This window comes from Myxocyprinus asiaticus, chromosome 10, assembly GCF_019703515.2.
Source record: "Myxocyprinus asiaticus isolate MX2 ecotype Aquarium Trade chromosome 10, UBuf_Myxa_2, whole genome shotgun sequence".
In the NCBI taxonomy this organism is placed as follows: domain Eukaryota; kingdom Metazoa; phylum Chordata; class Actinopteri; order Cypriniformes; family Catostomidae; genus Myxocyprinus; species Myxocyprinus asiaticus.
The window spans coordinates 18,793,636-18,806,543 of NC_059353.1; the positions used below are offsets into that span (position 1 = coordinate 18,793,636).

At 37.3% G+C, this 12,908-nt stretch overlaps 1 protein-coding gene across 1 annotated transcript; it reads left to right on the forward strand.

Moving 5' to 3' along the window:
• The first annotated feature begins 1,009 nt into the window (after positions 1-1,009).
• LOC127447547 (protein lifeguard 3-like) lies at positions 1,010-12,411 on the forward strand. The gene is made up of 10 exons (XM_051709508.1): positions 1,010-1,055; positions 3,169-3,239; positions 3,446-3,510; positions 3,610-3,663; positions 5,530-5,580; positions 5,667-5,706; positions 5,814-5,851; positions 5,963-6,050; positions 11,633-11,680; positions 11,753-12,411. Exons 1-10 carry the CDS (start codon positions 1,010-1,012, stop codon positions 11,900-11,902), a joined length of 651 nt encoding a protein of 216 aa, XP_051565468.1. The 3' UTR covers positions 11,903-12,411.
• Positions 12,412-12,908: the final 497 nt, after the last annotated feature.

Sequence of the window (12,908 nt, forward strand, 5' to 3'; positions counted from 1 at the left end):
TTGAGACGGAGCTCCCTGTCTGTTGTTTATTTTCCAATATAACTATGCTGTTACTATAATATTGAATTTATTGTGTTTATGTTATGAAGTTGGAATGTTCTCTAACAACTATTTAGATACTGAGCACATTTTCTGTGAAGTTATGATGGCTGGACAGCAATGGATGTAAGTGTAAACCTATACAACAGGTGTAAAAACAAATGTTATTATACTAGTATAAAATCTATAACTGCCAAAATCTGAGACACATATGAGCTAGGTACTCGTGTAAGTGTCTTAACACTTTGTGTCAAACTCCGGCGTGGCTGTGACATGGCGTGGAGCAGACTCAGGCGTGGCTGTGACATGGTGTGGAGCAGACTCAGGCGTGGGAGGTTTGGAAGCCGGGTTCAGGGTAGGGAGAGGAGGATTCTCTGAACCGAGAGTTTTTAGTGTTAAACTCACGTATTCCTCCCAAGTGTAGTCTCCTGTCTCCGGCAAATCCCTCCACCTGTGAGCTACGAGTCCGATCCGATACAGGGATTTCAGGAGGGAATCAGCAAAATCCGTATATCTGGCAACGGTGCTAAAAAGATGTGAGTATTCCTGAATGGGTAAGTCCATCCGGCTCTACTGGACAAAGTAAGCCGCTAGATCCATTTGGTCAGTTGTTCTGTAACGTCTGAAGGAAGTCACGAGAGCGTGATCTAGATGCAGCTTAACTTTAATGGAAAATAAATAAAATACATAACAGGGTAAACACTGGGACAAGGAAAGGCTCGGAACTAAGAAACAAAACAAACAAGAAAGCAACCGGTACAGGAACTGGAGAAAAAACACAACAACTGACAAAGACTGAGCAGACATCAGGGCATTATATACACAAGGACACACAAGGTAATAAAAAACAGGTGAGAACAATTGGGAATAGCTGGCAGTGTTGAGGGCAGTGAATTATGGGAAATGTAGTCCAGGGAAAACAGAAGACAGAGGCTAAACACAAGGCAAAACAACAGTGAATCATGACACCATGATGCTGTCTTTTATTACACCAGAAATGTTTTCCTCCAACCTAAGTAAGTGTCAAGCTATTGTGTGTGTATCTTATAATACCACCGTACTGCTCATATATTTATTTATTTGTTTGCTTTGTTTGTAAAAATCAGGTTTTCTTTGCAGCAAATTGTTGCTCAAAGTTGCCCTTACACTTTTTTTTACCCTTGCACTTTCTTTTTTCTTTCGTTTAACCTTTCCATATATGTGTTGGTTAATAACTGGGCCCCACAGAGTAGCATCAAACATATGTGTTTCTGCAGAAGCCAGTTACGTTACAAGCTGCCAGATTCTAATCATCTTTTGGACAGCCAAACTATCACAGATGCACCACTAGAACAGTTTATATGTACAGTTGTGCTCAAAAGTTTGCATACCCTGGCAGACATTGTGAAATTTTGGCATTGATTTTGAAAATATGACTGATCATGCAAAAAACTGTCTTTTATTTAAGGATAGTGATCATAAGAAGACATTTATTATATCATAATGATAACAGAAATCAGACACACAATGTAACACACACAGGTTTAAATGGCAATTAAAGGTTAATTTCCCACACCTGTGGCTTTATAAATTGCAATTGGTGTCTGTGTATAAATAGTCAATGAGTTTGTTAGCTCTCACGTGGATGCACTGAGCAGGCTAGATACTGAGCCATGGGGAGCAGAAAAGAACTGTCAAAAGACCTGCGTAACAAGGTAAAGGAACTTTATAAAGATGGAAAAAGAAAAGAAAAAGCCAAGTTTTATCCAAAGCCTTGAAAATACCAGTCAGTACTGTTCAATCACTTAAGTGGAAAATTCGGGGATCTTTTGATACCAAGCCAAGGTCAGGTAGACCAAGAAAGATTTCAGCCACAACTGCCAGAAGAATTGTTCGGGATACAAAGAAAAACCCACAGGTAACCTCAGGAGAAATACAGGCTGCTCTGGAAAAAGACGGTGTGGTTGTTTCAAGGAGCACAATACGACGATACTTGAACAAAAATAAGCTGCATGGTCGAGTTGCCAGAAAGAAGCCTTAACTGCGCCAATGCCACAAAAAAGCCCGGTTACAATATGCCCAACAACACCTTGACACACCTCACAGCTTCTGGCACACTGTAATTTGGAGTGACGAGACCAAAATAGAGCTTTATGGTCACAACCATAAGCGCTATGTTTGGAGAGGGGTCAGCAAGGCCTATAGTGAAAAGAATACCATCCCCACTGTGAAGCATGGTGGTGGCTCACTGATGCTTTGGGGGTGTGTGAGCTCTAAACGCACGGGGAATCTTGTGAAAATTGATGGCAAGATGAATGCAGCATGTTATCAGAAAATACTGGCAGACAATTTTCATTCTTCTGCACGAAAGCTGCGCATGGGATGTTCTTGGACTTTTCAGCACGACAATGACCCTAAGCACAAGGCCAAGTTGACCCTCCATTGGTTACAGCAGAAAAAGGTGAAGGTTCTGGAGTGGCCATCACAGTCTCCTGACCTTAATATCATCGAGCCACTCTGGGGAGATCTCAAACATGCGGTTCATGCAAGACGACCAAAGACTTTGCATGACCTGGAGGCATTTTGCCAAGACGAATGGGCAGCTATACCACCTGCAAGAATTTGGGGCCTCATAGATAGCTATTACAAAAGACTGCATGCTGTCATTGATGCTAAAGGGGGCAATACACAGTATTAAGAACTAAGGGTATGCAGACTTTTGAACAGGGGTCATTTCATTTTTTTCTTTGTTGCCATGTTTTGTTTTATGATCGTGCCATTTTGTTGTAACCTACAGTTGAATATGAATCCCATAAGAAATAAAAGAAATGTGTTTTGCCTGCTCACTCATGTTTTCTTTTAAAAATGGTACATATATTACCAATTCTCCAAGGGTATGCAAACTTTTGAGCACAACTGTATGTATACTCACAGTCAAATTATAATCGCGATCATCATGTGCATGCAGCCGTCTGTTTACATTAGGTGATGATGCGTTTGACACACACACACACACACACACAATGTCAAACAGTGCACAGGTAAACTGTACTCCTTATATTATTTGTCCATTTACTGGGGCCACTGTATATGACATATTTCATCAAATATGTTAGGTATATCTTTTGTGTATTCTTTGTTTTTCTGAAGGAGACACAGACGGCATATCATCACCAAGCATATGGGACAGCATGAGTGTGCGGCATGCGTTCATCAGAAAGGTACAGTTGTACAGTGCTACAATCCAATGCCTGTGTCCTGGGGGTTTGATAAATGTCAAATTATTCATCAACTATTTATCCAAAACTAGAAGTAGTGCTACAAATTTATGATGAAAACTAAACATGTAAAATTACAAAATGAGTAACAGCTTAATGTAAATAAGTTAGTTTAATTCTTATCTATACTGTATGTATTTTTGTACCAGGTTTACCTTATTTTAGCTGCCCAGCTCTTTGTCACAGCTTCAGTCATCTCAGTGTTTGCATTTGTGTGAGTACAACAAATCCACTGCACTTTAATTTGAATTTAATACAGTATGTATACTAATCTAATTAATGGGTGTGTTTAGAAACATGTTTCATCTTACAGTGAGCCTGTGCATTTATTTGTGATCCAGAATCCTGCCATTTATTGGGCATCATTGTGAGTTATTTCACAGCCATAAAGTCTAAATAAAGAAAAAGAAAATCATAGTTATTTAATGATCATTATGATGAGTTATACTTTACTTTACTATACTTTACTGATGATTACTATACTATACACTGTTAAAAGTGGTAAACTGCACCTACCTTAAAGGAATAGTTCACCCAAAATTTAAATTATCTCATCATTTACTCACCTTCATGCCATCCCAGATGTGTATGACTTTCTTTCTTCTGCAGAACACAAATTAAGATATTAAGAAGAATATCTCAACGCTGTAGGGCCATACAATGAAAGTGAATGGGGCCCAGAACTTTAAATGTTCAAAAATCACATAAAGGCAGCATAAAAATAATCCATAAAATTCCAGTGGTTAAATCCATATTTTCTGAAGCAATATGATATGTGTGGGTGAGAAACAGGTCAATATTTAAGTCCTTTTTCCCATAAATCTCCACTCACCAGCCCTGAGCACAAAAAAAAAAAAAAAAAAAAAAAAAAAGAAGAATGTGGAAGTGAAAGTGAAATTGGAGATTTATGCTAAAAAAGGACTTAAAAATTGATCTGTTTCTCACCCACACCTATCATATCATTTCTGAAGATATGGATTTAACCACTGGAGTCTTATGGATTACTTTTGTGCTGCCTTTATTTGCTTTTTGGAGATTCAAAGTTCAGGCCACCATTCACTTGCACTGTATAGACCTACAGAGCTGAGATATTCTTCTAAAAATCTTCATTTGTGTAGAACAAAGAAATTCAAATACATAAGATGACATCAGGGTTGAGGAGTAACGAAATACATGTAACGGGATTACGTATTTAAAATACAAAATATAAGTAACTGTATTCCACTACATTTACAGTTTATATTTTTGGTATTTAGAATAGTTACATTCAAAAAGTATTTAGATTACTGAAGAGATTACTTTGCATTTTATTGTCATTTGTTTCATTTAATATTTAGTCCTTTCAGATGGAAAACATTTATACATATAAATGATGCGATCCAAAGTGCATTTGAACAGCGGTGAAACACTTTCTTATGATGTGTTACATTCATATGAGCAGACAGAGAAGTAAGTTTAAAGTAAGTTTGGAAATAAACCTTGTGTAAATTGTCAGCTTTACGCTAAGCTAAAATGCTGTTTCTAGCCATTTTACATGCACAAGTTACCAAGAAAATTCACGTAGGTTCATAATTTCTTTTTTTCTAGTAAGACCTTTGATATTAGGGCAAAAATCATATTTTTGATAATAATTTTTTATTGTTTTCCTGTAAAAATATCTAAAAATCCTTAAAACAAGATCAATTAGATTTATCTTGTTTTAGAAACAGCACTGCATAAGATATTTAGGTATTTCAGAGAATGTATTTTTAACATGTGTATTTTGTATTACTGTACTGGCAGAGTTTTTATAGTCAAAACAAGTGAAAAAAATCTACCAGTGCTGAAGTAGTAATCCAAAGTATTTAGAATACGTTACTGATCTTGAGTAATCTAACAAAATACGTAACAAATTACATTTTACAGCATGTATTCTGTAATCTGTAGTGGAATACATTTAAAAAAATAACCCTCCCAACCCTGGATGGCATGAGGGTGAGTACATGATGAGAGAATTTTCATTTTTGGGTGAACTAACCCTTTAAGGAGCCATTTCTAACCTTTACATTTTACCTAATGTATAATGTTAAATACAATTTTTGACTTAAATAATACCAGTTAATTTAGATGTTACCACATAAAGCACATTTTTAGGTTAAAATGTTTATCACTATACTATACTACACCATTCTATTTGTGCTATCATGAACACCCATGACTCATATTGAAGTAACAGTGGAATATTTTTCCACAGTCCGATGTATCTTGTTACTTACCTTGTGTTGGTTTGCTGTGAGGGACCAAGGTGAGTTCAGTAATTTCCTCATAACAAGTCACATTACAATCACCTCAACATTTACTGTACATTACAGAAAATCTGCCTGTTTTTAGGAAACATCACTCATGGAATTTAGCACTCCTCCTCATTTTTGTAAGTGCACTGTACTATGTTTCCAAAAGACATTTGGAGTTGACTTGGCTAGATTTTTTAGTATCCATATTTTTATTTGATTGAAATATGCATTTTCTTCCCAACAGACTCTTGCTTTGTCTTTCATGACAGGAACAATATCAAGGTTAGATAAAATTTGAGGCTAAACACATTTATCAATTTTACACATTGCATTTGCTACTGGTTTTAAACATCAGATAAGCTCTTTTGTGGCTTTCTGTCTGATATAATTTAGTTATTTTGACATCAAAGCAGTGTTCCTTGCCCTGGGGATAACAGCAATAGTGTGTGTAATCGTCACAATCTTCTGTTTTCAGACCAAGGTAAGACTGCTGCGGGAATACCCACAGAATCTGATCGACTAGCCGGCTATGAATGTCACTTTGTTGCCACTAGTGTAAAATAACCCCATTGTATTTTATTACAATGATCGTCTGTCTCTTTTTAAACATTCATGCCTTACTGGTAAATGTCTCTTGCTTCCTTGAGACAAAACTTTTTTTGTGCGCTGCTTTTTTACGGATGGATTTTTGCAGCAACAGTTGTATGATCACAGTTTTTGTTTTATTGCCCACCCTGATAACTGCATTTGTTTCTCTGTGTGTGTGTGTGTGTGTGTGTGTGTGTGTGAGAGAGAGAGAGAGAGAGAGAGTGTCTAGTAAAAATTGTCCTAAACAAGTAAGTTAAAAGTGTTCTGCCCTTCTTATCTCCTCAGCCGCTTCCTCCTTCCTCAATCCCTTTCAGAGGCAAACTGAAGCCATCTCTTTACATTAACTTCAGTCTCCTGGTCGGTGGTGTTGCATGTCAGACGATTATTTTTCCTTTACAGCAGCTAAGGACACAAAATAAATAAATACAAATCATTAAAACACGGGTGTTGCTAGATACTATTTAGGCGTGCTTCAGTGCAGGACAAGCAAATATCAGGATCTGCTGACTGACTGAACGAGAGGAGATGGCTTGTCATTCTTTTAGTTCAGCAATCTTGTTTAACAAGAGAAAGGGGCTGAATTATGAGTAAAAGTAACTTATGACATTACAATGACATCAGGACGTAATTGAACTTCGAATCATTTTTGGGCCATATTGTTGTCTTTTTTGTATAGTCATGCACAGCAGTTCACAAAATGAAAGATATGCTTTGTTTTGATTTGTGGGAAAAACTCTTATAATGCTTAAACACTGCTAAATTCTCTTGGTAGATTTGTAGACACGCAAATATTAATATACAGATAGGTTTAAATGGATAGTTGGTTAGAAAAATGAAAACTCTCTCATCATTTACTCAACCTCATGCCATCCCAGATGTGGATGACTTTTTTTGTTCTACAGAACACAAATGAAGATTTTTAGAAGAATATCTCAGCTCTGTAGGTCCATATAATGCAAGTGAATGGTGACCAGAACTCAGAAGGTACAAAAAGCACAAAGGCAGCATAAAAGTAATCCATAAGATTCCAGTGGTTAAATCCATATCTTCAGAAACGATATGATGGGTGTGGGTTAGAAAGATCAACATTTAAGTCCTTTTTTTTTTTTTTTTTTACAATTAATCTCCACTTTGACCAGCCCCGACCAGTATGTGCCTCAATATGTGGAAGTCACTTCCACACCAGAATGTTAAAGTGTAGATTTACAGTAAAAATGGACTTAAATATTGATCTGTTTCTCAACCACACATATCATATCTCTTCTGAAGACATGGATTTAACCACTGGAGTCATATGGATTACTTTTATGATGCCTCTATGTGCTTTTTGGACCTTCAAGCATCTCATCACCATTTACTTGCATTGTATGGACCTAGAGAAAGGCATACACATCTGGGATGGTATGAGTGTGAGTAAATAATGAGAAAATTTTCATTTTTGGGTAACCATTCCTTTAAAGACTCTTTTTACAAAAACAGTCACTTAACAAATCAGTGAATCAATCTTTTTGGTTAACAAATTCAAAAGAATTGAGTATCGAGTCAAGTTAATAACAGATAAATCAACATTATCTAAAGTTATTTCACTCTAATAAATAAATGTGACTGGAGAGTTAGGAAGAGATGAATGAAAAATCTGCTGTCCACTAGGCAGTTCTTCTAGTCAGCACACTAAACGAGAGAGAGAGAGAGAGAGAGAGAAATCAAATTGACAGTTTATAAACTGATTATAGAAAAACGAACTTCTAGCAACTGAAACTTACGCTTTCCTTGGCTTTGGTTTCTTCTTAGCGAATAAATCATCTTGGAAGTCAGGAACCAATGTGTGTAAGATCTTCGGTGCACTAGAAAGGTTTTCTGGTCTGTACAGAAAGAAAGTGAGAGGCACATATAATAGACATTTCATAAATTGCTTATATATAAAAGTTTAAAAAAAGACAAACGCAACCAAAACGTAATTTATTTTGGCTTCATTTTTGCCAAGTCAGACTTCAAGGGTGAACAAATACTCTTGGGAGTGAGGAATAAATGAGTAAAAGATGTTTGGTGCACTAGGCAGTTCTTGTGATCTGTATACAGAGAGAGAGATAAGCAAATATAATATTGATGTTTTTATATTGTTTACAGAAATTTAACCCAGAAAAGCTACAGAAACCTACATTTTACTTTGATTAGCTAAGTAATTTTCGACTTCATCTTCCCCAGGAAAAAGGATGTTCTTCGGTCTAATGAAGCACTTTATTAAATTTTGGTTGGATATCATACATTTTCTCACGCAGAAAAAGATAACACGTTCTTCTTCGTTTGACTTCTATTGGAGAGTCCTCTGTCCCAGGGTCTATGTTTAATAACTTCTCATAGCTTTAAACTTGCTTCATTGTAATTATCTACAACAACAAAAAAGGACTGTCCCCATACAGTCCATTGTTTTGCACAGGCAACATTTCAGATTAATCAGTTTGACAGATCTCTGACATAACATGTGAAATTATACAGTATGGCTTTATGATGTCAAGGTAAGATATTATTCTACATGTGTGGGACATGAAATGTTTACTAATGAATAAACAGATATATCTTGATTCGCCAACATAAACAGAATCTACAAGATTGCACTAACCTGATGTGAATATTCTATCATGGTGTGGGATCCATCCTTTTCCAGGTTCTTCCTAATATTTTATTGCCTTGATGACATCTATTTTGTTTGGTGGACACATACAGTACATTCATTTGTACGTTGTATTAAACTTTGTTTAACGCTTGTCATCTCATGTTGCTCCTGTTATCAGAAGTCCAATTACTCTCCATACCGAAGTCAGTTTGTCTCAATTTCAATGACACCAAAAAAAAAAAAAAAAAAAGCCCTTGCAGGAAAGGAAAATGAAAGATATACATTAAAAATCACTAAACTGTTTTGTTTTAAGACACTGATCCTTATGAATCATCATTATAATCACAATAATGTCTGGTGTATTACACAGATGCATACTAAAACATATATACACTTCTGCACTTGTTATTTTTAAATCATGCTGCATTATCAGAACCTGCTAAAAATGAGATAAGCAACTGAACAATAACGCACTGTAAATTATAACCAATTACATCACTGGAGATGTAAGATATTACTTATGGTCAGTGTTGGGTGCAATAGACTACAGCTGAATAATACAATCGATTACTGTTTCATTATGATTACATATTGATTACATTATATATCAGGCACCGCAATAATTTAGTAGCCAATTAATTTGTTTAGTAGGCCTTGTGTGATAGCGTTAAAACACTGAAAGTGGTCTCTTTCCTCATGTACTTAGACTACAGAAATAATAACTTACAAGACAAGGATAATATCACAGTGCAATGCAGCATTATCATTAGAAACGTTACTTACCTAGCAGCACTCATGGAAGAAAAAAAAGGCACACAGATGCACATGCCTGTGGTTTTGATTCATATTCGGTGGGAACAGCAGTTTAAATTTAAACACCCAACTGCCTCGATGTAGAAAAGAAAGTCCCGCTTTAAATATCTCTCTCTCTATATATATCAATGTAACTTTTCAAATGCAGCCCATGATTCATAAGCCTGATCTGGGCCACACACACCTCACACAAACAATCGGCCCTCATGTTGTTTGCCATCATGTATGCAGAGCTGCCATTGCCAGACCTGGCCCATCTTTGGCTGAGAGGATGCATGCCGTTGCCTACGAGGCCATCAGTGCCATGTTGTGGCCACACTTGGGCCAAGTCCATCTGCTATGTAACATCTGGGGCACACTGTGATATTTGGGAGTTACAGTGCATCCGGAAAGTATTCACAGCGCTTCACTTTCCACATTTTGTTGTGTTACAGCCTTATTCCAAAATGGATTAAATTCATTATTTTCCTCAATTCTACAAACAATACCCCATAATGACAATGTGAAAGTTTGTTTGAAATCTTTGCAAATTTATAAAAACAAAACAAAACACATACATAAGTATTCACAGCCTTTGCTCAATACTTTGTTGAAGCACCTTTGGCACCAATTACAGCCTCAAGTCTGTTTGAGTATGATGCTACAAGCTTGGCACACCTATTTTTGGGCAGTTTCTCCCATTCTTCTTTGCAGGACCTCTCAAGCTCCATCAGGTTGGATGGGGAGCATCGGTGCACAGCCATTTTCAGATCTCTCCAGAGATGTTCAATCGGGTTCAAGTCTGGGCTCTGGCTGGGCCACTCAAGGACATTCACAGAGTTGTCTCGGAGCCACTTTGTTATCTTGGCTGTGTGCTTAGGGTCATTGTCCTGTTGGAAGATGAACCTTCACCCCAGTCTGAGGTCCAGAGCGCTCTGGAGCAGGTTTTCATCAAGGATGTCTCTGTACATTGCTGCATTCATCTTTCCCTCGATCCTGACTAGTCTCCCAGTTCCTGCCACTGAAAAACATCCCCACAGATGGTATTGGCCAGGTGATGAGCGGTGCCTGGTTTCCTCCAGACATGACGCTTGCCATTCAGGCCAAAGAGTTCAATCTTTGTTTCTCATGGTCTGAGAGTCCTTCAGGTGCCTTTTGGCAAACTCCAGGCGGACTGTCATGTGCCTTTTACTGAGGAGTGGCTTCCGTCTGGCCACTCTACCATACAGGCCTGATTGGTGGAGTGCTGCAGAGATGGTTGTTCTTCTGGAAGGTTCTTCTCTCTCCACAGAGAAATGTTGTAGCTCTGTCAGAGTGACCATCGGGTTCTTGGTCACCTCCCTGACTAAGGCCCTTCTCCCCCGATTGCTCAGTTTGGCCAGGCGGCCAGCTCTAGGAAGAGTCCTGGTGGTTCCAAACTTCTTCCATTTATGGATGATGGAGGCCACTGTGCTCATTGGGACCTTCAATGCTGCAGAAATTTTTCTGTACCCTTCCCCAGATCTGTGCCTCAATACAATCCTGTCTCAGAGGTCTACAGACAATTCCTTGGACTTCATGGCTTGGTTTGTGCTCTGACATGCACTGTTAACTGTGGGACCTTATATAGACAGGTGTGTGCCTTTCCAAATCATGTCCAATCAACTGAATTTACCACAGGTGGACTCCAATCAAGTTGTAGAAACATCAAGGATGATCAGTGGAAACAGGATGCACCTGAGCTCAATTTTGAGTGTCATGGCAAAGGCTGTGAATACTTATGTACATGATTTTTTTCGATTTTTATTTTTAATAAATTTGCAAAGATTTCAAACAAACTTCTTTCACATTGTCATTATGGGGTATTGTTTGTAGAATTTTGAGGAAAATAATGAATTTAATCCATTTTAGAATAAGGCTGTAACATAAAATGTGGAAAAAGCGAAGCGCTGTGAATACTTTCCGGATGCACTGTAAATGCATTATTTAATTAGAGTATAGTTGTACATATGAGTTATGATAAATTAAATAAGTTTTAGAAATCAAGACCATCTCATTCATTGCTTGATTGATCAATATCGATGTATCAGGTGCCTTGGTTGCATATGCTGTATTGCGGCATAATAGTCTTTACCATGGTGAGTTTATTTATTTACCATATTTGTTTTAAATGAAACGTAATGCAGTTTTATTCCATTTTTCCCCTCCAGTTTTTGGCTTACCTCACTCAGCTGCTTATTGGAAACCGCGCAAACACCATAAGCCCTGAGGAATATGTCTTTGGAGCTCTTTCACTCTACATGGATATTGTCCAGATCTTTATCTTCCTCCTGCACATCACAAGGAGCTCTTCAGAGTAAATACATTTGTGAGCATTTGAAAGATTATGCTTACCTTGTTGGTTATGAAGAACAACTTGTCATGCATCTCGAATATAGTTGTCTATGCTACTGTCTGTTATTCAAATGTTACTTTGTGCTGTGTTGCTTTACATGTTGCTCCTACTTCTCAAAATTGATCGTTACACTTCATTTATATTAAGTACTTTGTATTATTAATTAATATTTTGAGGAGGCTACTGTGAAAGCCTGTGTGTGCAAGACAGTTACACTGTGATTTGGTAAAAGTTGGCAGTCTGTATATTTTTATCAAAATTTAGCCTATAACCTTAAGAGAAATAAAATGTAAAGTATTAGCAAATGTTTTAGAAAATATTAGCAAGCTGTCAAATGTATTATAGTTGCATCCCAAACCGCACACTTCTGCATTATTTTACGTCATTTTGAAGTGCAATTACACTGAAAATGCAACAAAAAGAAGTGTACTATGAATACCCGGATGATATACTGGCAAATGTGCGAAGAATGCTTTGCCATCACCCCACATTGTGTGAATGTGTATGTTGTTTGAGAAAGAAGTGTTGAACTGAAGTTGGCTAATGTGCTAGTACACAGTACTACACTTTGAAAATGCATACACTACATAGCCAAGTGCATAGTGTATATTCGTTTTTTGGGGATATTTTTTAAAAGCTTTCAAAGCATGACTTAAGCTTCTATAAAAAATAAAGGTTATTCGTTTAAGGCGATGATAACCACTATTCTCATTGTATTGTGTTGCCAACCTTGACAACTTGATTGACAACCAGGAACGTCGTCATGGGCACTGTGATGTGGGGGGTCCCACTAATGTCATCTCTGACGTTGCCTCATCAATGGACTCTACCCATAAAATTGTGGAAAAAATTAATTGCACATTGATGACACCCATTAAAATTTCATTGGATGATGAAGACTGTTGGCCATCATACAAGTAGCATTCTGTAGTTGTTTCAGGGTGGGACATTGACCTTAGTTGACAAGTGTT

Coding starts and splice junctions, on each gene's coding strand:
- LOC127447547 (XM_051709508.1), top strand. CDS start 1,010: ATGATGCTGTCTTTTATTACACCAGAAATGTTTTCCTCCAACCTAA. Junction 3,511..3,609: donor ATCTCAGTGTTTGCATTTGT/GTGAGTACAACA, acceptor TTCATCTTACAG/TGAGCCTGTGCATTTATTTG. Junction 5,581..5,666: donor GTTTGCTGTGAGGGACCAAG/GTGAGTTCAGTA, acceptor GCCTGTTTTTAG/GAAACATCACTCATGGAATT.